Source organism: Danio rerio, chromosome 16, assembly GCF_049306965.1.
Source record: "Danio rerio strain Tuebingen ecotype United States chromosome 16, GRCz12tu, whole genome shotgun sequence".
In the NCBI taxonomy this organism is placed as follows: Eukaryota; Metazoa; Chordata; class Actinopteri; order Cypriniformes; family Danionidae; genus Danio; species Danio rerio.
Window position 1 is genome coordinate 22,928,809 of NC_133191.1, and position 27,406 is coordinate 22,956,214.

The following is a 27,406-nucleotide window of genomic DNA, read 5'->3' on the forward strand; positions in this document are numbered from 1 at the left end:
CCACTCAAGGACATTCACAGAGTTGTTGTGAAGCCACTCTATTGATATCTAGGCAGTGTGCTTTGGGTCATTGTCCTGCTAAAGATAAACTGTCGCCCCAGTCTAAGGTCAAGAGCACTCTGAAGCAGGTTTAATTCAGGATGTCTCTGTACATTGCTGCATTCATCTTTCCCTCTATCCTGACTAGTCCTCCAGTTCCTGCAGCTGTTTTAGTCTCATCAGACCAGAGATTTAGTTTCTTATGGTCTGAGAGTCCTTCAGATGCCTTTTGAAAAATTCCAGGCGAGGAGTGGCTCTTGCCAATCTATCATGTACTGTAGGACTGATTGGTGGATTGCTGCACAGATGGTTTTCATTCTCTAAGGTTCTCCTCTCTCCCTGGAGCTCAGACAGAGTGACCATCGGGTTATTGATCACCTACCTGACTAAGGCCCTTCTCCACCGATCACTCAGATTAGATGGCCGGCCAGCTCCTGGTGTCCTGGTGGTTCCAAACAACCTCCACTAACGAATGATGGAGGCCACTGTGCTCATTAGAACTTTCAGTGCAGCAGAAATTTTTCTGTAACCTTCCCCAGCCTTGTGCCTCGAGACAGTTGTGTCTCGAAGGTCTACAGACAATACCTTTGTCTTTATGCTTAGTTTGTCCTTTGACATGCACTGTCAACCCTGGGACCTTATATAGACCGGTGCATGCCTTTTTCAAATCATGTCCAATCAACTGAATTGACCACAGGTGAACTCCTGAAACATCTCAAGAATGATCAGTGGAAACAGAATGTACCCAAGCTCAATTTAGAGCTTCACAGCAAAGGCTGTGAATACTTATGTGATTTTTCAGGTATTTTAGTTTTAACAAATTTGCAACAGTTTCGTAAAAATCTTTTTTGCCGTATTTTGTGTAGAATTTTGAGGAAATAAATTAATTGAATCCATTTTGGAATAAAGTGAAGCACTATGAGTACTTTTCGGATGCACTGTAAGCAATGTGGAGTTGGAATTATAGATGACCAGAAACCACAGGTCAAAACAGTGGATTTGTGGAGTCACTGCAGAATTGAATCATAAGAGTGAAAGTTTATCACCTGCATGTGTTTTTAGGCCTGGGATTGAGTTAACATTTGAAGAGAGTTTAAAGCATTTTAGTAGTGCATAAATAAGTTTAAAATGGATTGTTTTATTTAGTACTGCTGCTCTCTCCAGAAAACCATAACGCTTATTTCACTTTAATATTTGCTCCACTGTGCTTATTTATAACTGTAGTTTGTTTATTAAATATGTATATAGAGCTATTTAAGTCATCTGATGAAATTATATTGCATATACATTAGAGAGGAAATATATTATAATGTCAAATTTCTCCAATATGCTGCAGCCCTAATAAATATTCAAAACTTTGAGTTACCTTTCATATATTTACAGACATTGCCAAATAAAATTTCATACTTTTCCAAACTGCATAGGAACCCTTCTTAGTGCCCCCCCCAAAAAAAAAAAAAAAAAAAAAAAAAAACGTGTACATGCATACAAAGTGTTACTTGCCATTTCCTTGCGATTACTTGCAAAAATTTTTAATAAATACGTCAAAAATTACTTTTTTATTTTGTGTGGCAACCTTTTCCTCTACAAATCCTGCTCCTTATATGGCAACAACAGTGAAAAGCTTGGTGGTGTTCTGTAAGTGCAGAAATGTATCCGGATATACTCTAAACAAAGGTCTGGGAGAGCGAGCAGAGGGAGGCCACATAAATCATCTCAAACGGACACGTGAACAAGTGCTTGTTGTTATGGAAAATGTTTTAAAGGGGCCTCTGGTCCTTTTTCACATGCATCTTTTGGGAATCTGCTGCAAGGCTTACAGGAAGCCAGTATAAGAGGAAGTGTTCCAAACAGCGGGAAGCCACAAGAAAAACAGCATGACACGGGGCAAATTATGGATGAATTGTTGAATTTATGAATTGTGTTATGCCGAAGATAAAGTAATGAGAAGAATGCACTCATGAGAGGAGAAAAAGCCAAACAAATTAGCATTCCTGGCCAGAAAGACCATTTAAAAACGACAATACACATATGCAAACAAAGAAGAGAAATAATTATGGCGGTGCAAATTAGACAACAAAACACTCGGGTGCCTCTGAGAATCACTAACGACCACAAATGCAAAGCCACAGGCAGAAACACCAACAAAAACAAATCAATTGTTCATTAAAGGGTTGAAGGATAATGAGAGACTCCTGAGGGTGATTTACTGGGCAGATTTACTGAGGCAGAGCTTCATTACTGCCCGACTAACTGACTGCGATGAATTCTGGGATAAGTTTTGCCGTATGGCGTTTTGAGCAGTGCATTCAGGGGGATAAACAGATCATTTACTTACCCTCATGTCATTCCAAACCTGCATGGCTTTCTTTCTTCTGCGGAACACAAAATATGATATTTAAACTATATTTCTATATATATTTTTGTCCCCACAATGGAAATAAGTGGAGTTCAATCTTACTTTGGACCCCACTGACCAAACTGACTGTGTGGGAACAAAACTGTTCTTTTGTGTTCTGCTGGAAAAAGAAAGTCAAGTTTGGAAAGGCAGAGGATTAGTAAATAATGGCAATCTTTGAAAATGAGAAATCTTGTATAATTAGTTTTTGTATATAAAGCAATGACGTTTAGACATTTGTTTAGCTTGAATCAAGGGCGTTAACACTTGGCAGGTTTGATTTGATTAAAACTAACTCTAGTGTTATTGCTTGCTAAATGTAGTTCATTAAAACAATTGCGAACCATGCCTTTTAAATTGGGTTGACTAAATTATAAACGCAACATGAACCAAATACATCAAAACATTATAATAATGAAAAACAGGAGGAGTTGTAACCATATAAATGTATAAAATGCTCAAGTATACCTGGTTTTATCTGGTCATATTTGTAACAAGCCCATTGGAAACGCATGCTTTGTTTGATTTTTTTTTTTTTGTGAAACGGCAAAAACGTAGTTAAACATTTGACTTCAGTTTGTAGGTAAAATAAAATGCTACAGGGCAGTATGACCTTACCAAACTTGGTGTGTTTTTACACTAATGATATTTACAGTGTCATATTTTGCGTCAGCATTTTTGTGAAGTTCTTCCCACAACACTAAATAAACACAACAAAACAACCTAACACTGTCTATGATTTGTAATTGAATAATACTGTAAAATAAAAATGCTGGGTTCCACACAATTGATTTGTGAAGAGTTAAGTTAATTTAGTTTAAGTTAATTAAGTTAGTTTTCACAAATTTAAGTGGATGGAATATAAAACTTTTAAGTTGCCCCCAAATAAACTAATGAAGTGTTGTTTTTCAGCTCATTTTAAATAAGCAGTTTGAACAAAACAGCAAACATCTTTTCTTGAGTGTACTATTTTTCCATATTTACAATTTTTCTGGCATAGTCAGCTTGCTGGGTGGCTCATTTAATACGGTGTTATAAAAGACGCAAAGTGGTAAAGCACAAATTTACAAAAGAGATAAAAGCAATGTAAAACCAAGGTAAAACTATGTGGTTGCACTATACTTTTGTTTCACATTTTCTTTTGAAAACACTATTAGTTGGGCTAAGGTAAAGGTTTAGATCAGCAGACAAGTTTAGAACCGGTTGATTGGTGATCTGTATGACAAATCCTGCCTTCTAGACAAATACAAGGACAAGTGTCTGAAACGTACAACAAAATGTTTCCTAAATAAAATGTTTCAGATCCACAAAAATGTAAACAGCACTCTTTAGTGAATTGGCAATTTAAAGTGTGGCATGAAAAGTACACAGAGCAACATATTTTGCTTGGAATTTCAGAAAAATGAAGGCCAAGCCATGTATTTACAATAAGCCTGTGCTGTATATTAGGAATGTTCACCATTAGAGTTCTGTTAAATGACTAATGGTAAAGGTACAGTTCAATATAGGCCACAAATATGTGTCTCCCTGCAGCAGATCTTGGTTTACTGATTTGATTTGTTTTAACGATTTAAAAGTATAAGCTCTTTAAGAGTTATAATATGATAAAAAGTCCATTATATACATAGATACAGGTTCATTTATACCAGAACAGTGCTGTTTTAGATGTTCAGTAAGTTCTGCCACTAACTATTATAGTCAGAAATACACTGATCTTAACAATTACAGTGTAAACACAAAGCAAACCAGGATCAAATGTATCCTTTTTGTTATTTAGTCTTCAACAAATAAACCAAGAGAACTGAACTTCAAGTCTGAACCCTCTCTAAGTGTGGGTTCTAATAAATCTTGTGTCACATACACGTATACTAACCTGCATGGTATGAAAGATGCGTGTTTTCTCAAAGTGGAATTCAATGTCAACAGTGGGTTGGCCCAAGGTTTCTCGATTCCATCCCACGTAATCATATCCTGGCCACACTCTCAGCTCTTTACTCTCCATGAAATCATTCCCACCTAAAACACCATCACACAGCTGGCCCAATCCTCCGAATATCACCCTAAGGAGCAGAGATACAAACGTTACAGGAGTGATGTCATCTTAAGGCATGTGCACACACATAGACGCAGATGCATGTGCTCACTTACATGTTGAAATTTCCCATGCTTGCACACACACATCTGGCTAGTGTCAATTGCTAGCGTAGCTATTGCAAACATTTCTGCTCCGTTAAAACACATCTGGGAATGGTTCTACACAATATTCATCAAGCCCACCTGACACATACACATACATGCATGAGAAAGTGGTCTGGACTTCAACATACATCACTGAAAATTAGGTAGGACAGGACCAGGTGAGATTGGAGAAGTTTATCTCAGCAAGTTTTCAATTGCTCATTTCTGACCCACCGCATGAAAACAGGGGTAGAAACTCAGAATTTTGGAGTATGGCATTCTTTTTAATAGGAACCATAACATTTCTTATCATTTTTATGCAGATGATTCTCAGCTGTATGTTTCTTTACAATATCAGAACCCTCTGCACTCTCTAATTGACTTGAGGATATTAAATGTTGGATGGCAAAACACCTCCTTCAACTTAATAATGACAAACTGAGGCAACAGTTTTAGCATCCCTTCATCTGCTTTTTGTTAATTTTAAAATTCAGTTCAGGATTTTACTTAATTGTTTTTAAAGCACTAAATGGGCAAGCACCTTCTTATCTTCCTGAATTTATTTACTTGCATTCAAGTCCTCAGTCCCTTAGGTGGACAAATAAAGTATTACTACGATTTCCTCGGTCACGACTTAAACTGAAAGGAGATAGAGCTTTTGCTGTCGCTGCTCCACGTTTGTGAAACCAGCTGCCACCAGACACTGCGAGTGCTTTTTCCCTTTCTATTTTCTTTCCAGGCTTTTAATCTTTATTGTGCTTTGTTGTTGTCATACTATTATTCTTATTATTACTTTTATTGTTATTGTTACTCTGTTTTAGAATGTGTGTTTTGATTGTATTACACACACGCGCGCACGCACCTGAGCTCAATTTAGAGCTTCACGGCAAAGGCTGTGAATACTTATGTACATGTGATTTTTCAGGTTTTTTATTTTTAATAAATATGCAACCATTTCAAAAAAATCTTCTTTCATTGTCATTATGGGGTATTGTGTGTAGAATTTTAGGGAAATAAATGAATTTACATACATATATTTGTGTATTGTATATATACAGTGCATCCGGAAGGTACTCATATGTTTATCATATTTATATATATTCATATATCATATATATATTAATGCACACAAATGCACATCATATATATATATATATATATATATATATATATATATATATATATATATATATATATATATATGATGTATATATATAAATGCACATTAACTGACCAGTAACTTTTTTGTATCAAAAACAATGTTTTTTTTTTTATTAACAAAACAATTTTTGTAAGAAAACATTGTAAATACTTGGAGACCACAATAATCAAACCCTTGTTCACAGTGACTGTGTTCTCTGGACTCTTCTCAAGTGGTAGATTTCAACCTTCTGATTGCTTGTTGCTGAACCTCGTCATAGCTCATTACCATAAATGATTTCAACTCTTTTTGAAGATGTGCCGCTCCTCGCCACTTATAGCCGCCGACTCCCATTGAAAATGAATGACTTCCAGTTACTTTGATGCTCTTGACGCTTTAGGTTTGAATGCACAGTTACTCCTGCAGCTATCCACACACCCATTCAAATGTTCATTCGGTCATTCAACTATTCACCCCCACTCTTAATGAAAGTAATTCAGTTACCTTTTGATGAGAGACAGGGGAATATAATAATGATTTTCTAACATGATATGATTAAATAATGCAAAGATGTGTGTCAACATTACCCTCCCTCTTTGCTGCCATCATATACAGAGTCATTAAAGTTGACAAGGGATCCTGACAGGTCCATTACATGACCCAAAGGAGCAGTGTATGCCTTCAGCCCATCTAACAGAGAAAAAGCACATCCCTCAAAGGTAAACATCAAGCGAGTTCAGCGTGTGTGATCAGGATGATAAATTACTTGTCATAAGTTGGACTCACCCTTCCAAACACAACCGTAGAGTTCAACTCTCAGACACACACTCATCACGCGGTCTGCCAGCGGGTAGAAACGCACCATGCGTGCTATAATAGGTGGACCCAGATCCTTGAGGACAATATCATACGTGTTTTCATTTCCAGACACAACCTGAGGCAAAAAAACACAGAATTTAGATCTCATAACCCCTTCTCGTAAACCTTATACTGTTTCTTCACGTGAGAGTAAAAACCTCCTGTCCCCAGCGGTCCTTCCAAGTCATCCAGTGTCGTCCATCCCGAGAGTAACGCAGCCGGTAACTGCGCGCGAACTCCCTGCCGAGCCCATCTGCATGACGGCCTTGTGTGCCCACCAGAGACAGAAAATGAAGCTTGCGCAGGTCCACCTGCAGGAACTCAGAAGCACTGGGGAAAACTGGACCAGCAGGACACCAAGCCCCGTCCCCCTCTCCGTTACTCAACCTAAAACAGGACACAGACACAAAAATCATGCACATGCTGAACACGTTCAGGCCTTGGTGATCATGCGAGTTCATTCCCTAATTACTTTCTGACACTCTTTTTTGCATGCATGAACGCATGAATGAATGAATTAAACATCTCCGATAAAATTTCAGGCTTGAATAATTGCAACTTAATTGCACAATAATTGTGTGATTAATTGCAGTCGTGCAATTCAGCATATTTGACCGTTTTTACAATGGTAGCATATTTTAACTTTGCATTGATAAATTTGAAATGTAACATTTTTATTATAATTGATATCTATATCTAGTGAAATGTCAGATTGAAAGATAATTGAACTGCATTTTATGCTAGTGTTTTTCAGGGTAAATGTTAAAAAAAAAAGAGAGAGGGAGAGAGAGAAAAAAAAAAGTTAAAAAATGAAATGATATACAAATAAATTATTTACATGAAATATTGCAATATTCAGTACAACAAATGGAATTTAGCATTTGAATTTATTGCATTATGACGTTAAAAACCAAAATAAAACAGTAAAAAAACGAAAGAGTTATGAGGTGATATGTGAGAGGTGAGGGCTGCGAGTAAACACCTTTGCCGCACGCACGCACGCACCTGTCAGACATTAGAGCAGTTTCCCTCATTAAAAGTGATAATTCACCCCTTGATGCTTCTTACGTCCTTGTTGCAGCACCAGTGGCACTGAAATTAGGCACCAAAATCCATATGATGCATGGTTTTCGCTACATTCATTCTTCCATGGTGGGGCGCCACACCAAAATTCATCCTGCCACGGCTACATTACAGCTTCTTATTCAAAATATTTAGTCGTGTTTAAAAAACAAAAAAAACATAAAAAAAAAAAAAATTCACACCGAAAACGTATGAAAAGGTAAGTGAATAATAACAGCGCAAACTTTTCTGTGACCATAGTAGTGCTGTGCGTTCTGTTTAACCCTTTAAGGTGACGTGCTGACTGACTGACCGGTGGGTGATGCGTGAGACCAGCAAACACAGCGTAGCTTTTAGTTATGATGAACACTTTTTCCATAATTATACTTAATTTACATGTATAGATACAGGTCTGTGGCTCTGCATATAATGACTTTATCTTGCTGGAGTTTATAGCCGTTTTACTTTACTTCAGGACGCATTAATGCCACGGTCTGCTCTGCAAGTCTATTGGAGACATTCATAAATATTCCTATCAAATCTAATAAATGTTGGAGACATACTCGGTACATAAACGCACTAAATCACACTTCAGCCACGTTTATTTGAGGGCGCGCAAGAAAATCTGCACTTCAGCCCTGTATTTAATATAACAAGAAGTTTTGTGCACGAACAGAAAAGTCGTCTCTCAAGCAGAGATTGACATGCCCGTAGGCTATTACATGAATGCGATCTTGACTCAATACTGCGCCCATGACATTTGTCAATGAAATAACGCCACATCTAGTGGTAGATATGTGTAAAATGGCCAACAGAGTCTGCCGCCACAGCTAGAAAAAAACCTAGAGGAAACACTGCAATGATTTGGTCCAGCTCATACTGGTTACAAAGGTTCTGGTGCCGTTATCAGAACCCAACCCTACTACAGAAGTCAATGGCTGCTGCTTTCCAACATTCTATACAATATCTTGTTTTGTGTTCAACAGAAAAAAGAAACTCAGGTTTAGAACATCTGGAAGGCAAATGATGAAACAATCTTCATTTATGAGTCAACTTTTTCTTTAAACCTCCTAGCATACTTTCTTCACTCAAAATCCTGAGCTGTCTTCTGGCTCAGCATCAATACGCACTTAGATCACTCAAAGAAGAAAGAGCAGCACTGAGTGTCTCGGCATTCATCTGCTGATATCACATAGGTGACGAGACACTGATGACAGGCAGCAGAGACCACAAACACTTAAACACAAGAGAGAAATGCACCTGAAATGAGATATTCCAGTGAAGTGTGGCTACTGTCACCTCACTGAGACCTCATTGTGACATAGATGAGATTGTAAAACTGAGACTACACTGAGACATTTCAGATTCACCCTTGAATCTTCACCACGACCTCAGAGCCACAGGATCAGGCTAACAGATGCTTTCAAATTTGAAATTGAAGTCTAGTCCACTTTGAAAAGTCTTTCTGAGAGAGACTTTTGAATTCATTGCCATATTAGATTCTCTGGCTATTTCATGGAAAACACTAGTTCATTAATATTTACAACTTTTTATAGATTTCATTTTTCATAAAGCAATAAAAATCTGGAATAAACAATAATATAAAAATCTAAAACAGTTTAAGTTTAACTTTTGATAAAATTCTTTTTAGTATTTTTTTACACTTAAATGTAGTATTTATTTAGTATTTTTAAAGGATTCACATTTAAAAAACATTTCCTTTAATGTATCACCAGATAAAAATCATTGTCTGATAACATCAGAAATAGGCCATTCCAAAGATATCTTTAATAGTTTGGTTTCTGTTGCAGTTTTGACATTTGGGGGGTACTGTTCTTTTTAGTAAATGTTCATGAGCGAGTTAAATGTCTTTCTAAAGAATAAGACACTAACATTAAACTGGAAGACACTGTCAAACTGCTTTCATTTCAAATGATCAACGTTGGTCCAGACCCAGTTTCAGAGATTGCAAGAACATCAAAACTGCAAGCATTCCTCCAAGTTAACCAAATTTGTTTCTGTGTAATGTTGTTTACTCGTTGGTAATTTCATCTGTGCGGCTGCTTTCAAACTAAGAACAGCATTGTTTTTTCTTCTACTTTATGAAGTGAACAACATTCAGTTCTCCACAGGAAAGCTGATTTGGAAAGAGATATAATAAAGTGTTGGAGTCTAACTTACTGTGAGCTCCAACTTTGGTAATCAATAGTGTATGATGCATTTGTTGCCATCATTTCACATCATTTCAACTTAAATGACTAGTTCACCCAAAAATGAAGATTTTGTTATTAGATACTCACCTTCATGTTGTTCAAATGCAATGAGATTTTCATTCATATTCTTTACAAAACTTAACATATTTTTAGAATTGTAGATGAAACCAGAGTATATAACTATATAATGAAACTGCGTATTAGGGTTGGGCGATAGACGATGCCATCATTCATCGCCGATGACCAAGAGATAACACGATGCTGAGCCGGCATCACGACCCATCGTCTCGCCCCCGTCACAAACCGGCTCGCGAAAAATACACACTTAGGCCCTGTTTACACTAATATGTCTTAGTGTTAAAAAGGCATTTTGGAACGAAAATGATCCACATCCACACCTTTTTACCTAGCATCTCTGAACAGCCCTCTGTTCGCTGAAAGCGCACATCACGTGACCACACACACGCACAGACTTCTCTGAGCTCCAAGCAGAGAGCAGTGCACGTCGGAGAGTTTATGAAGGATGTTCCGCTTGATCGCGTCTCACTATAGTTGTTAAACGTGATTTTCAGACATCCCAAGTCTCTTGGAAGTTCCTAGAGTCTCTCTGGAAATCACACGTCTCCCTACCGGTCCTCAAATAAGTCGCGCACCCTTTAGAATTCATTACATTATGTATGAAATGAATAGGTTGTGCGACATGGTGGCTCAGTGGTTAGCACTGTCACCTCACAGTAAGAAGGGCATTGGTTCGAGTGCTAGCTGGGTCAGATGGCATTTCTTTTCTGTGTGGAGTTGGCATGCTCTCCCTGTGTTGGCGTGGGTTTCCTCCGGGTGCTCCAGTTTCGTCCACAGTCCGAAGACATGCGCTAGGTTAATTGAATAAACTAAATTAGCAGTAGTGTATGAGTGTGAATGTGAGAGTATGGGTGTTTCACAGTACTGGGTTGCGGCTGGAAGGGCATCCGTTGTGTAAAACATATGCTGGATAAGTTGGTGGTTTATTCAGCCAAAAAAGAATTACCCTGTGTCTCTTGGTTTTTTTACGAGGCAGTCTGAAGCGCAAGCAGATTCACTTTCTTGTTTGCGCATTTATATTTGAAATAACAAACTTCTTGAGCTGATGATAATAACGTGCGCTTGATTATTGACATGCTTTTAAAACCTGATCATGTCAGACACTGACAAACGCGAGAGTGAAGCACGAAAAAACAAAGGAGAAGCCGGAAAAAAAGGAGCACATTATTTTTTCAGCAAACGTGAACAAACTGCCATGTTCAACTATCATCATCACCTTATTATGAACTCAGAACAATGGAATTATTCTCTAACAGAGGCTACATGTGCTGCTGAAGATTAAAGACACAGATGAGAGGTCAGCTCTGACTGTGGGCTATATTTTGTGTTGTTTTGAACCTAAATAAGGAATAAACGTCTGTTGTGTGTAGTTCTTCTGTAGTTGGTATCATATCGGAGACAGTAAGGGTTTGTATGTGTTCATATATGTTGCATTTATTTATTTATTTATTTATTTTATATAATTGCAGACAATACAATTTGCCATTTCGCACTGTCATTGATCTGCAGTTATAAACAACTCATGTTCATAGAAAAGTTAGTAATAAACATTTATACAGAAGTATTTGTGTATAAAGCATCTGTTTGTGAGAAGTGCTTCTCATATGATATGCAACCCGTACAGCTGTACTGTAGACATTTTCTCGAATAAAAATGACGTCAACTGAATTTTTGTCATGCACCACGCCCACCAAAAGGGTACCCTTGTTAGCGGAAACGCAAGCCTGATAAAGGTGACCCGTACCAACCCGAACCGTACTGTGCCAGTCAGTGGAAACGAGCCATAAATGAGCCATTTAGGTTATATTTTATATATTCAAGCTAACTGCCTGCTTAATGCAAAACATTATATACAATAAAATAAAAACAGAATTTATATAAAAAGCTTTAAGTAACCTGTGCACAAAATATGCATAATTTATCCTCAAAGCTTCACATCAAGCAGTTGTTTTGGATGTGTAAAGATGGGACACATGCACATAAATCCAGCCCATTCAACCAGCCGAAATAAAGTCTCGAAGGCTCAAAGTGAACTTTTGCCAATGCCACAATAATGTCATATTTGCTGCATGCATTCAAGCAAACTTATGGACGCATTGATTATAAACAAAAACTATAGAATACACAAGTCATGTCACTTGTATTGTTTTGAATGGGGAACAATATAATGGTCAATATGGCGAATGAAGCCCTGCCTACTAGTACAGGAGCCGAACATTAATCGCTATAGACTGACATTTTTCCGGGGGAGACGTGTGCTTTTACGACAGTTTGGTGGTCAACAAACACTGGAATCTGAATACTTGCTTCAAAGACATAAGAAATATGCCCACATAAAGCTTGAAATATGTACTTTTAAATGAATGAAATATACTTTAACGTAAAGTTTTTTTTTTATCTGTATGAAAAGAACACGAGGTACAGTCAGTCATGTCAAACACACATCACATGACAGCAACAACCTAAATGCTCACAAACTTGTAAACAAAGTTGCTGTTATTTCTGGAGGAAAATCTGGAGGATTCACCATCAAGACTAAGTTGTGAATTACTTCAGAAGACTGGCGTGATCTGACGATCATTATTCAGAGGATGATAATGTGTAGAACGACCATAAATGATATTGGTCTTGTGATCTCTTTCTTTTTAAGTGCGCATGCGCATTAACTCGGGCGACTTGAAGATATACACATTTTGCATGATTCAAATGTTTAGACATGAAACTTATGAGACAGCTGTTGCTTAATTTTATTGGTGATTCCAAAAATGTAATGTAATCGTAAGCTTGGCAAATAGTTTTGGAGGATTTGATGTTTCCTCATTCAGACAGAATGCCCGAGCATACTGCCTGAGAGGGGTTTCAAAGTAAGCAGCCGAGTGAAATGACTTGCCTTAAAGGTACTTTGGTATAAATCAGCCTTGACTATAACTGCAATGTTCATCATTTGATTGATTAATGTCATTTCCATCGGTTCACTACATTGTAGCTATTTCATGTCAAGGCTGTCCAGTGTTTTTCTTATTTTCAAATGCATTTTTACTTCAAATAAACCTTATGATTACCTCATGGCTGACTCGTTTGGTTCTTGGCTTATTATAACTTATTAACAAACAATTTTAAAGATGAAAAGGAGAAATATCTTTGGAACCAAGGACAGAAACATGAACCTCATGGTAAAGTGTTAGAATGTATTTATTATATAAACTAAACACATTATACTGAAGAGCACTCTTAGTACTGTACATTACTTGAAGGATCCCTTGTGGCAAATGTCAAATATATATTTTAATCTAAAAATTGAGAAAAACCAACAGACTTATCAAACCAGTGGTTAGTTTCAGATTCCCCTTTGGATGAAGCATATCTCCATCATATCCCACAGCTGTTTTTCTGTAAAAAACCTCCTGAATATCTAAACATCACATACACACACACCCCTAAAGCGCCGTCTATCCACCATAAATCCCCATCTTCATCACCTCTCAGCACGCCATCATTCCTCTAACTCTCCACCCTTTTTACCCTTCAATTCCTTCTCCGTGTAAGGCTGTATCCCCCTTTCCCTCGCCCCCTTTTTCCTTCATGCTCCTCTTCTCTCGGTTCAAAATCCCCCTGCTGTCTTACACAGAATGTGGACTTAATAACAACCACATGATGCGTGTGTTGCCAAAAGACAGAAACACACACACACACACACACACACACACACACACACACAAACACACACAAGGGTCAGATGAAATAGTGATGCTAACCTCAGAGCTTATTTGTGTATTGTTTTTGTGTCTGCTATTGTGTTTGGTGTCAATATGTGTGTGTCATCTGCTACCGTGTGTTTGTGTGTGTGTGTGGTTTTGGCCTGTACTCAGCAGCATGTGAGTCTCAGTCCAGACAGACAGTGCTGTAATGTCATTACCTAATGCTCTATATCAGGATACGCTCCATTACTGACATCTCATGTAACCTAATCACGTCCTCTCCGGAGCCTCACAGAGCCCACCAACACAAACAACCCACCACAAATCACACAAACACAAAGCCCGAGTGAAAATACAGTATTGTGGGCGCAGTACGCAGATGATGTGTGAAATGAAAGCATGTGTTTGAGCTTACCTGCCGTGTTTGGCTTCGGTTGAGTCGGACCAGGCGCTGGATGCAGTAATGTCAGAGTCAGGTATGACGCCGTCCTCCATCCCCAGAGCATAGCGGCACTTAGCTGTGGATTAAACAGGAAACACATCAGACAAGCTTTGACAACTCCTGCCAAAACTAACTAATGAGACAAAACTCATAATGAAAAATCAGGATTGTAGAAGAACACTTGTTGTGACCAGTGTGGTTAGTGGGTTTGTTCATTGAAATAAATGCATGAACCGAACGCAAGTCCACCTGAAAAGAGTAATCTGATGCTGATATGCAGTGAAATGCTTATATCTACATGGATCCATCCTGCCTTGTATCCCCGGTTTAGGCTGGTGCTGGTAGTGTAATGCTGTGGAGGATATTTTCTTGGCACACTTTGGGCCCATTAATACCAACTGAGCATCTTGTCAACACCAAACCCTACCTCAGTGTTGTTGCTGACCATGTCTATCCCTTTTCGAACACAGTATACCCATCTTCTGATGGCTACTTCCAGCAGGATAAAGTGCCATATCATAAAGCACGATCATCTCTAACTGTATTCTTGAACATTACAATGAGATCACTGTGCTCAAATAGAGCATCTTTGGGAAGTGGAATGGGAGATTTGCGCCAATCTGCTGTAACTGTATGATGCTATCATGTCAACGTGGACCAAAATCTCTGAGAAATATTTCCAGTACCTTGTTGAATCTATGCCAAGATTGATTAAGGCAGATTTGAAGGCAAAAGGAGCTCCAACCTGGTCCTAGTAAGGTGTAATTGGTGTTGTCTTTTGAAAGAATATCTGTGTGTTTAGGCAACCAAACAGCATGGCTTGACTGCCATTACAGCATCCATACTACAACTGCTACAGACGTTTGGACAAGAAAACCAGCATGTCCACCCTGCTCGGTTTCAGAGATGTACTTTAAAAACATGTAACAACACTGCCTGACATGCTGGAGTCCTTCAGCACACAAAAACACAAATGTACTGAATTACTAAAAGCATGTTTGTACTAAATTACTTATTTATTGTATATTACAATATGCACATTTGCGACACGTCAATAATTTCGATATAATTACACAGCCTTGACTTTTATTAATCACAACACTCTGACTCACCCAAAATAGTTGCAACTGATTTAGTTTGGAAATTTTTGCCTTTAATCTTGTATCTCTAATCTCTTGTGAGATGTGTGACATTTATTTTAACATTTGCCACAGGCTCTAGTTAATATCCTACCCCGATTACAGTATTGCACTTATAGGTTATAGTTCATTGTAAGACTCCAAATTACTTTGGTTAAACATCCCATGTGTGACAACAGCAAAGCGCACTAGCCTGCTAGCTTTGACAGGACTTCAACAGCATTAATATATTATTGAGTACAAAACCTAATCAAGTGTAAAACATCTTTAAAAACCACATTTAAACTGTTTTTAAATCAGATTTAGCTAGATTCTTGGAAGATCTGAGATATGAACAATAGGTAAGTGAAATCCCACATACAGCAGAATGTCAAACTCTCACAAAAAATAGCAAATGAACCGTGCTGCATTGTTGGAATTGCTTCAGCAATGCCTCACAGATGTATCGCATGCAGAGAGAAGGAGAAAAATATGAATATGGAGATGAAATGAGGACAGTAGGGAAAAATTCTGGCACAAGCACAGCTCTGAAATCATCCGCACGTCTCGCATGTCAGTCCTGTGTGTGTGGGTGTGCCTGTCAGTCTCTCTGTGTTGAAGAGGGGGTGATGGGTGAGGTTTTGGGGGGGACACACTCAGTTGCTGTAAAGTGAGTCATGAGATAAGAATGCAAAGGCTGGAAAACAAACCCTGCCCAAGCAGTGAGAGAGAGAGAGAGACACACACACACACACACACACACACACCGCAACGGTGGACAGGTGCCTGCTTCATTACATCATCATTCTCCTGCCAATAAAATGCTTTCTCTCTTCCAAACTCTGTCTCTCTCAGTGTCTCTTAATCTGTCTATCTCGCACATCTCCAGCTAATATAGAGCAGATGAGAGCTGCACTTTACACTCATTCTAGATTGCAAGCAGATGTTCTCTAGTTTTTGACAGTGAAAAGGGTCTCGATGACACCAATTCAGTCTTTTTCTGCTTCTGATTTGCACCTCCTTGTTTATTGCCCTCCCCTCAGGAAACACATTATTCTCTCTTAAATCAACAGTTCCACTGAAGGAAATGTGCTAAACTTCTGCAAGAGGGCACTGAGGGTGACTTATTTATATTAGGAATTTTATTATTTCTGAAGGATCGTGTGACATCATAAGACTGGAGTAATAATGCTTAAGATGTGCCATGACAGAAATAAATGATATTTTAATAGATGGCAGAATAGGAAAGTAACATAACATACCTTATATAGCCTAGTTAAGCAACATGACTATAGTGCTGTTTTAAAAATATCAGTATGCAACTCTCAGAAATAAAGGTGATGTCACTGGGGTGGTACCTTTTAAAAAGGTTCAAATTTGTACCTAAAAGGTCCATATTAATACCTTAAGGATACATATTAGTAACTAAAAAGCACAAAAGTGTTCCTCTTAATTTTTTTAGATATTAATATATATATATATATATATATATATATATATATATCTGAGGTACCAACATGGACCCTTTAAGTACAAATGTGTACCCTTTGAAAAGGTACCACCCCAGTGACAGCTCGCATACCTTTTAGGGCTGGACGATTTAAAAAAAAAAAAAAAAAAAAAACATTTGGTATCGGTATTTATTGACAGAACACTATTGTCAATAACGATAAAAAAAATTTGGTATGAAGTTTCAGTATGAGGCGCTATAGTTATTTTAATATATTAAAATGTGACTGCTGAGCGTGTGCCTCGGAAGGAACACCAATAAGCTTAGGGTGCAATTTTGTCATTTTCTATAGAGACTCACGACTTGCATGAGGCGCACATGGGAGCAATGCACACTTGTTTAGTAAGCGGTAGGGCTGTGCGCTTTGGGGAAAATATCTAATATAGATTTTTTTTTTTTGACCGATATTGCGATTTGATTTGAGATTTAATTCTGTAGTCAAGCTTCAGCTTAATAATCTGAAAGCAGTGGCAACAATTCTGCGCCCGCTCTTAAAAATGACCTGTATTTATTCAGTGTCTGAGTTTAAAACCAAAATAGTCCCATATTACCAATGCTCTCTCTCTTTGATATTAATTCCTCTATTAATGCTTCTGAAGCGGCAGACAGCATTATCCCACTTGTCCACGCTTTCCGGATTTATTTCGTTTTTTGTTTTTTTTTGTGGGCATTCCGCATAGTTCGGTTGCATAATTTTGATTGAAAATGTCACATACTAACTGCAACGTTACAAATTGCGATTCAGTTTCGATTAATCCCACAGTCCTAGTAAGTGGCACACACTTTCCAGGTACATCTAATTAAAAAATATCTCAACTATCTCAATACTGCAGCGCTTTTAACTTTTCCCCACAAACTTGCATCTGAAATGCAGCATTGATTTGTTTGTCTCTGACAAAAAGCTTGATGGTCGCCAGTTACGAGAGATGCCAGGGGAGGGTGAGGACAAAGCGCATTGAAAATGGATCATGAGTGAAGGTATCTTCTGAATGTGAAGAGAAGCGCAGCAGGTTATGGGGCCATTCACATATTGCATCTTTTGCAAGTGCAACATTTAGGTCGACTAATTAGCTAAGACAAACACAGAACACCAAAACATTGCAGTGCTTTTACATACTATGGATGTCAATGGTTACTGGGATCCAGTTTTCTTTTAACTGTCTTGTATGTCAAAAAATAAAGACAAACAGGATTGGAACTAGTGAACTATGAGAGAATTTTAAGTTTTGGGCAAACTATCTCTTTAAGTCTTGAATATGTCAAGCTGCTGTAAACAACTCAATGTAATATTTTTCGGTGAATAGTAGGTTACTAATCTAATTACTTTTTACATGAAGTAAGTAGTAATGCAATCAGATCTATTACTTTTTAAAAGTAACTTAACACGGTCCGCAACAAATGTGGCCAGCGAAAATGCTCAGTGTCTAGTAATAAAAAAAATAAATAAATCACTTGCCACAGTCACAAGTGTGCAAAAAAATCCTGTACAGAACACTGTGCCACGTGAACGTAGACACAAGCAGGTCCATTATATCTGCTCACAAATCTATCTGTGCAAAAATCTACTCCGTATCAGTTCATTTTCAGTGAACTCCCCCACTATCTCCGCTTTCCACTTCCCTCTGTCTTTCCATCTCTCTCTCTGTGTCTGGCAGGCAGCGCATGCAGACGCTTCAGCTTATTACATGATTAACTCTCAGTAACCGGTCATGGAGAAAAACACTGCAGCCAGAACACATGCATCATGAGTTCCCATTCTGAGCTTGGGCTTTTAATGACCACAGAAACATCTCACAGTCATTAAAAGCACATTAGAAAGCCCAACAAACAGAAAAGAGGAAGCGGACTGTGAGCGCTTGGAGACACCAAACAATAAAGATTAAAGCAATTTTGACTTTAGGACTTTTTAGGACTGTTAGGAGCCACACATCTTCACATTCTGACCACAAAAGCACAGTTTAATAAATGGAAATTGGAGCAGAAGTGGCTTTTTATATTAGTTGCCATGCATGATAGTAGCAGTTTATTGTGGCGATCAGAACAGCTAATCTTACCAGTTTCAAAATGCCAGTCCAGGTCCTGTGCTGCTGTGCAAGACGCCAGGAGGACGATGAGGAGGGCAGGCAACAATGACACCATCTGTGTTGCCATAGCAACAGCGACACCTGGTTACCTGTCCAGAGCTGAACGGTCTTCTACAGACATACCTGAAGATATAGAGAAATGAATACTCCGTTATTTGCAGAAATTTATAATCATTGCATCAAAAAATTCTCAATGTTTGACTGTAAGACTCTTTTAGGACTTTATTACAGCTCACTGCCACTGAAATTGTGTCATGACACCAGTATTGTGAATCGTACCACCTCATGTGTTGAATGAGGATGTACATGTGTAAGAAAGTAAATCTATTTTGTGTGGGATTCAGTTCATCTTCTATGAAAATAAAATACAAATCTGTATGCTGTACCTAGATTAGTACAGACTGCTGCATCAATAGTTCTGTGAAAGTTTATTCACGCATGAAAAACAACGATTAAGGCCAGGAGTTTCATTTAGCAATATATAACGTTTTTTTTCCACAAAACCTTAAAATCAAACAGTTTTTCAAAGCTTAGTGCTGGTCTCTTATTACTGGCTCAAACAGGACTTTATTCGCTTTTTAGGGTTTGCAATGGAACAACTTCAGCTTGGGTATATTCAATTCATTTATTTAAGTAAGATTGTGATACATGATACTCATGCTCACCTGAGACTTTTTTTTCATCTATTGAACACAAATGAAGATATTTTAGATGAAATGCAAGAGCTCTCTCACCCTCTATAAACAGCAATAGTTACAAAACATTCCCCAGCAAAAGAACCAAAAACACTGTCAAAACATTTAATATGATTTCAGTGGTGCAACTTTAATCATATGAAGCTCTAAAAATTACTTTATTATGCAATTTCTTCTGAATTAGATCAGGGTTAGCTTTTACTAAGCAACACTTTACTATGGAGATACTTACATGACTCTAATGGCAATATGTAGTACTGCCATTACAGTAAAAACAAACTATGACTACTTGATGCAGGAGAAAAGATTAAGGCAAAGAGGGCCATATTTTTTTTAAATGCCAAAAAAAAGTGTTTTCAGAGCTTAGTATAATTTCAATTTAACCACTTAAGTCACGTAGAATGTTTTAACAATGATTGGTTCCTTTTCTGCCCTAAAACATCTCGAAATGTTGGCGCCAATAGTCTAGTGGTTAGAGCGTCGACACGTAGCACAAGCTGCTCATGGCAAACCAAGTTTGATTCCTGGTTAAAGGTTCTTTGCTACTGTAATCCTTCCCTTCACTCAGCTCCACACACTGCCCTGTCTGTAATTTCCAGTGTCTTGTCTATAAAAGGTAAAAACCCTGAAAAAGAAATCTTATTTAAAAATAAAAAAAATTTAAAGTTTCAAGACTCTCAGATTTCATCTAAAACAATAGAATTTGTGCTCCAATAAAAAACAAAGGTCTCAGGGGTTCAAAATGACATGATGGTGAGTAATTAGCAACAGAATTTTAATTTTGGAGTGAACTAATGCTGGGTATAACACTAGAGCTGCACCATATATTTTTTTAAATTATCGTTATTGTGATAATAGTAAATGCAATATCCAAATTGCAGAAAAGTGCAATAAATTGTGCCAAGCATTGGTGTGCTGCATGTTAGGTTGTTTATCCAAATCTGACCATTTAGATGGGGGCTTTACTATATTTATCCCCACCTCTCCAGTAGGTGCTGTTCGCTGAAAAAGAGTCATTTATGTTTTTTTAAAGTTTAAATGTTTTTGATTAGATCAGAAAAAAATCTATTCCCCATTTACTTTATTGTTCATTACGTAAATAAAAGTTTTTTTAAATTGCTGACAAAATAACCTTTTTATAATGTAGTTATGTCCTAAGAAATATATCGTCATCACAACAACAATATACGCATTACATATTTTTTCAGTATCGCTCAGCCCTAGATAATTGGGACAATTTTTTGCAATCCTATGTCCGATTGTCTTGGAGGTTCTTAAGATTACCTTATCACATCTTCTTGTGGTGTGAGGTGTGTTAAGAGTGACTTAATCTGCTTTGAAGAATGTCGGAGGGCATCCAATCGCGAATCATAAATATTCAACGTTACGTTACGAAATCCTGCAGTGTGAGAGGAACTCATAGGAAAAATGTGCATACAAGCCAGAGATTATCACATGAAACAAAAAAATAACCAATCGGAAAGTAAGCTGACAGAGGCATAACAAACACAGTCCTGGTGCAGCCTAAAGTGAAATAAATTTGGACAGGAGAGATCAGCTTGTTGATTTGTGGCAGCAGCCTGAATGTTTATTCTTTTATTTGTCCACTACGCTTATTATCAAGTCTTGAGAGATTGCACAAGATGTCATGTGTTTACATTCGAGTCTCTGGTTGATTTGTTGGTGTGTGGAATGCTGTCTTTGTCACACGGCAATATACTACCTCACATTATATGAGCAAAATTAGTAAAACCTAGGATTTGTGGTCTTCAAGTTTGTCAAGTAAAAAAACTGTTATAATCCTGTCAGTAACACATGTTCAGGTAAACACACTGGGGGTTTGGTGGAAATGTACTTTCACTAGTAATTATTTGAGCTGATTTTGTGTTAACATATGGCCTTGGTTATGAGATCTCAGTGTGTGATGAGGGGAATCTCCAACATTCTACAACTTAAATCAACTGGATTGAACAGATGTAAACACTTGATATCATTTCATTTACACTGGTGGTCCATCAAGTCTAGAAACTCTCCCAAACCCAACACGCTCCTATTTCAACAGCCAAATGTACCAGAACACATTAGAAAGAGATTTAGTGCAGTACGCCATCATTCCAAGTAACACCACCCCCTTTGACTCTGTGAATATGGGACTTTTGCTTGAACAATAAAGTAATTAAAAACCAGCCATTCTTTTCTTCTTTTAGCAAATAAAATTGACTTGATACCTTATTATCATTTAAACATGAGGAAAGTAAGATTCACTGAGTAAAATACGTATTGAACTTTTTGAATATACTTCTAAAGGAACTGTTTAGATTTTGGTAAAACTCCAAACAACTCAAACATACATATAAAACAATATCCAAATAGCAATGAAATTACATAAAAAGGTACTAAACAACTGAAATGTATTTAACATTTTATTTAAAAGGCTCTTTTGGTAATGAGAGCTTCAAAACACATCTAGTATGGAGAATAATGTGACATGCATTGCTCCGGTGGACATTTTTTCAACCTCAACAGTCTAAAAACCTTAAAGGTTCTTTGGGTTTCTTCTATGAACTTGCTCAGGTGATTGGCTGGGCCATTCTAGCAGCTTTATTTCCTTTTTCTGAAACCAGTCGAGAGTTCCTTGGCCATGTTTGAGGTCATTGTATTGCTGAAATGTCCACCCTGGTTTCATCTTCATCCATTTCTGACAGTTGCCGTTCGGGTATTATTTTATGTGGAAATGCACATTTTCAACGTCATGTTCTACTTTTGATGGCATTTCTAGTGAGAAGACTATTTTACTAAGAAATATTCTCTTGGTTATCACCAAAGGTTTCTGTATTTAGTTGTTCATGATTTAATCATTATGCTGTCTCAGAAGTTTATCCGAAACCAGTTTTTACGAGGTTGTCTTCATGCAGAAATGCTGCCTACAGAGAAACTACCTGACAGGGGAGAGAGACAATAAGTCAGCTGACTAAGCTTTTGATACAACCAAAATTACAGTTTTACTTTTACAGGAATAAATACAATTTTAAAAAATAAACAAAAAACGAAAAGGGTGTTATAAATTGTACAAATACAGTAGGCAACATTTTGTCGCCTTGGAATTAGAAGGTTATATCTGCATTCTAAAATATTTTGAGATATTGAGCTTTAAAGTTTTTGCATTCCATACATCAAACAATATGTAACAGTTCTCTTTCATACATGACAGAGACCCCTAAATGTACTCTAAAATGTAAATCAACATTATCCTAAATTTGCAAATTGGGAAGAAAAAAAAAAACGGTAAATGCAGAAAAAAAAAAAACTTCTGATTTTCAAGTCATTTTCCGTGTGGAATTATAAGGTTCTATCTGGCAGATCATTAATTGAAGCATTACTTTCCAACAAATACATTCAATACAATTTGCTTATTCTTTCAATTTTTTTGCTTTCTATCACATTTAATTAATGTTTAGATGAATATTTTTCTTTTTCAAATTAAGCGTACAAGGCTGTGCTAAATATTTTGTCCAGTGTAAATGTTACGGTTATGTAATTAATATGGTAATATTTATTGAATTATACGCCTTTTATGTTTTATTCTATTATGTTTATTGAAATATATGCCCCATGAATTAAATTAAGTTTTGCCCTTAAAAGCTTAATATCAAATGAAAGACTTTAAAAGAAAACAGACAATGAGCAAATAAGTCGTTTAACAAAGTTTAATGAACACTGGAAATGTTTCACTGATTAGATACACACAAATAAAAATATATTTTACATTTAATATATTTAAATTTTTATTAATAACTTTTTAAAATAACATCTCAATGTTAAAAAATGCCTCTAAATCATCACATTTACACACTTTTTTTTTTTTAGTTTCAGGTTTCTTCTCAATTTTATAAAAAAAACTATTTTGTTTCTTTCCGTTTTTTTCTTCTTTCAACGGAGCAATCCGGCAAAATGACAAACAAAGCTGACCCTGATTGGTCCTTATGCGTGCATTTGAAATGCTGATTGGCTCACAGAAAGAACCTTATATAGCCAAGCTAGAGTTCGACTTTCAGATAAAACCTTTTTTGTTTTTTACATAAAAAGTCTTGAAATGTAAACAACGTATACAAAAACACAATGTAAATAAGTTGTCATTTAATAAGAATATGTGAATACCTCAATTTTGACAAAAAATGTCAAATAGAAACTGATTCTGGTGACTATTTAAAGTGGATCAAAAAGTTTTTCAAAATAATTAATTTTTTTGATTCACTTCAAATGTTGACTACTGTATTTCATAATACTCACTGTCTTTTACTGTTTGTTTCACCGCCTAGATAAGCATCAGAGAGAAGAGAAATGATATTGTCTCAATACACTTATTACCCACCAGTAAGATTTTCTGTCATTTAAACTAATAAATCCCGATGCTGAAAATTCAGCTTTAATAATATTTCTAATAACATTTCACAATGTTACAATTTTTGCATCTAAATAAATAAATAAATAAATAAATGCAGCCTATAAAAGGTTTATTACAAAAAATATTTGAACAGTTACAGTAGTGCATACACAAAATAAATTACAGTTTGTTTTGTCACACATGCTGTTATTCCAGCATCGTCTGGAATTGCTGTTATTCCATCCTCGTTATAACAAGGTCTGTGTGAATATCAGATTTGTGTTTGTATATGTGTTTTTCACAGCCATGGAATGAGAGATGTGTGTGTGTGTGTGTGTGTGTGTGTGTGTGTGTGTGTGTGTGTGTGTGTGTGAGCAGCTGTCCCGTGTGGAGTGACAGCGCTGGTTCTGGGCTTTCTGAGAGAGACGGACAGCTGATGCACAGCTGTGCAGACACAAGGACAAAGAGAGAGTAGAAGAGAGAAGGAGAATCTGAAAGGAGGTGTGGAAAAGAGGTGTAGACGAGGCATGTATGTAATAGACCGGGCTTAATGGACTGTGTGTTAGTGTGTGGATGTCATATTCAACATACTGTGTCTGTGTGTATTGCAGCTGTCCTGAGCTCGAGACAGGCGGTGGCCCAACACACACACAGGCTGCAAGTGTTTCCAAATCCTAGAGAAAACAGAAAGGAAGCTGGACAGAAAGAAGAGTTTGTGTGCCAGATAATTTACAATTGTACCTCAAGTTTGAGTTTGTTACAGCTGGCATTACAGATCCTCTCATGCCCGCTGATAAGAAGCGCAATCGCTGTTGTGTAACCATAGAAACCAATCAACATTTTCAATTCACCAGATCCAAATGATTGAAAGTGAACAAAACACTGAATCTATGGTCTAACATCAACACGCCAAGCACCAGTGTGGGTACAAATGTACTTTGGCAAATAATTAAAGGAACTGCTGGCCAGTTGGCTGGTTGCTTTATTATGAATGGCAGCCTTACGTCATTCAAGACAAAGTCTAAGAACAATAGTCTGATTCTATCAACAATATACATAAAAAAATTAACGTATTGGCCTGTCACCATATCCATTTTTTTGTGGTACGATATATAGCACCAAAAACGCCATAAACGATATTATTGTGATTTTAAGATCAATTTGACACTATAATGGCTTCATAATGCAAGTACACTCTGCCAAAGTACACATAATATTTTATTCTTAAGTAGGCCTGTGCAATTAATTGAAAATCTGATTTCAATTTCGATTTTGGCTTCTAACGATTATGAAAAACCATTAATTGAGATAAACGATTATGGCATCATATACCGCCCCTTTCCAGTTGTACACGTGTTGCTCTTAAAAGCGCAAAAGACCGCATGCTACTGTGTGTGTGTGTGTGTGTGTGTGTGTGTGCGTAGCACACACAGTCAGACGCATGCGTTTAGCACTCGGTCTCATTCGCACACTGAGACAAGCAGAGCGCACACATCTTAATGTGAGCGCTGTAATGGTCAAATAGGTGTCAAAACGTGGTGTTTAGTGATTATTCATAGTAACCCTCATTTGTGTAATAAACACAGTTGAGGTTTAAAAGACATGTGAAAGAGAAACCATTAAAGTGATTCCTGCTGCCACCTGTTTGTATTATTAATCAAACAAAACGAGAAAATCCCTCATTGCTCTGGACTTTTGTAGCTAAAGTGTTTTTCTTACAGTGAAGATGCTTGAAGCAGTTTGTTTCATATTTTTATTCTTTTGTATTTATCTCTCTTTTGTTTTCAGGGTGGAAAATAATATACGCAGTTAGAGTCAGAATTATTAGCCCTCCTGAATATTAGCAACCCTTTTCCTCCCCAATTTCTGTTTAATGGAAAGAAGATTTCTGAAAATAATAGTTTTAATCACTCATTTATAATAACTAGGGATGTAACGGTATCAGAATTTCACGGTACGGTAATACCTCGGTATGAATGTCACGGTACGGTATTTATTGAATCATTTACAGGAAAAAACAAAACTTATGAAAATACTCCAAAAAAGTGCCAAAAGTGTCAATGACATACAAATTAGCCATCTATCTGTAAGCTTTGAAACAGGAACTTCAATTTTAATAACAAAAAAATATTAAACCATGTAAAAAAATAAAGTTTCAATTTAGTATTGTTGAAAACTCATCACATTCAACATTTAATCACTCACTCACTTAGATAGAGATGGGTTTAAAGGAAAATTATTATATAAATATAATCTGGTAAAAGCTGGTATCTCTGGGTATTTACAATGTCCCCTGCAACAGAAAAAAACCCTCTCATTTGGGACTGAGGTTTCTGGGACAAGAGAGATATGACTTGGCCCAGGTTGACAGCAGTGGGTAACGTTGTGCATTGTCTTTCCCCCACTTGAGTGGACAAACCATGAGTGAGATAGAGGTCTCATGTCTGCATCAATCTGAACAGTGTGCTGACAACACAGCTGATAAGAACTCGCGTGACAACACCGCTATTCAGTACGCGCGCGACAACACAGCTGATAAAAACTCGCGCGACAACACCGCTAGTCAGTACGCGCACGGCGACAACACCCGCTTTAGAGTTTTCCAGCTCTTTTTCATCCCCGCTTCTAGCAGCACACTCCATTTCCGCATTACTGGATCTGTAGCGACAACAGACCGCAAGAGATGATGGTCAAGGATGGGCTGATGGGAATTGTCGTTTTCGCTACCTCCCCCTCGCTTCATTCGCCTGAGCAAATTTTCTCAGAAGACCTTTAGTTTTACCAAATCATGCGAATACGGTAATATCGAAAAAAAATTAATATTGTGGTATGACGGTATTTACAATACCGTTACATCCCTAATAATAACTGATTTATTTTATCCTTGCTATGATGACAGCACATAATATTTGACTAGATATTTTTCAAACTACAAGCATTTAGATTCAAAGTGCGATTCAAAGGCTTAATTAGTGTAATAAGGCAGTTCATTGTATAACAGTAGTTTTTTCTGCAGACAATCAAAAATATATTGCTTAAAGGGGTTAATAATTTAGACTTTAAAATGGGTTTCAAAATATTTAAACCTGCTTTTATTCTAGCCAAAATAAAACAAAAAGGCCTTTCTCCAGAAGAAAAAATATTAGAGGAAATACTGTTAAAAATCCTTGCTCTGTTAAACATCACTTGGGAAATATTTATTTAAAAAAAAATTCTCAGGAGTGCTAATAATTTTGACTTCAACTGATTATCGTTTTGAATAATCGTGCTTACAATTATGACCAAAATAATCGTGATTATGATTTTTACCAAAATCGAGCAGCCCTATTCTTAAGAATATTTCAATTATAGTGCTTTTAACAATTGAATTATTAGGCATTGGAATCACAATGTGAAAAAGTGTATTCAAATAAATAACAACTATAGCAAATGTTAACAAAAAAGTGCAAGGTAAAAAGTGCAAGGTAAAAAGAGCTTGAAAAAAAAAAAAGTTACAGATCTGTTTTCA

The 27,406-nt window shown here is 36.9% G+C and overlaps 1 protein-coding gene and 1 long non-coding RNA gene across 14 annotated transcripts in view; one reads left to right on the forward strand and one right to left on the reverse strand.

The window, feature by feature from the left end:
* The window catches only part of LOC137487900 (uncharacterized), a 1,155,393-nt gene that overhangs the window by 541,450 nt on the left and 586,537 nt on the right, over positions 1-27,406 (forward strand). The window lies entirely within an intron of this gene.
* ddr1 (discoidin domain receptor tyrosine kinase 1) overlaps positions 1-27,406 on the reverse strand; it is a 72,742-nt gene that overhangs the window by 24,438 nt on the left and 20,898 nt on the right. For 8 of the 13 annotated variants that reach the window (XM_073925478.1, XM_073925472.1, XM_073925476.1 and 5 more), the window contains exons 2-7: positions 18,790-18,942; positions 14,081-14,183; positions 6,773-7,001; positions 6,543-6,690; positions 6,344-6,446; positions 4,311-4,497 (exon numbers count right to left, since the gene is read on the reverse strand). In XM_073925478.1, coding sequence (XP_073781579.1) covers positions 4,311-4,497; positions 6,344-6,446; positions 6,543-6,690; positions 6,773-7,001; positions 14,081-14,183; positions 18,790-18,886 — 867 coding nt within the window. In that variant the 5' untranslated portion in view covers positions 18,887-18,942. Of the gene's footprint in view, positions 1-4,310; positions 4,498-6,343; positions 6,447-6,542; positions 6,691-6,772; positions 7,002-14,080; positions 14,184-18,789; positions 18,943-24,489; positions 24,573-27,406 lie in introns of all 13 variants that reach the window. The other 5 variants (XM_073925475.1, XM_073925471.1, XM_073925479.1 and 2 more) reach the window with 1 other exon arrangement.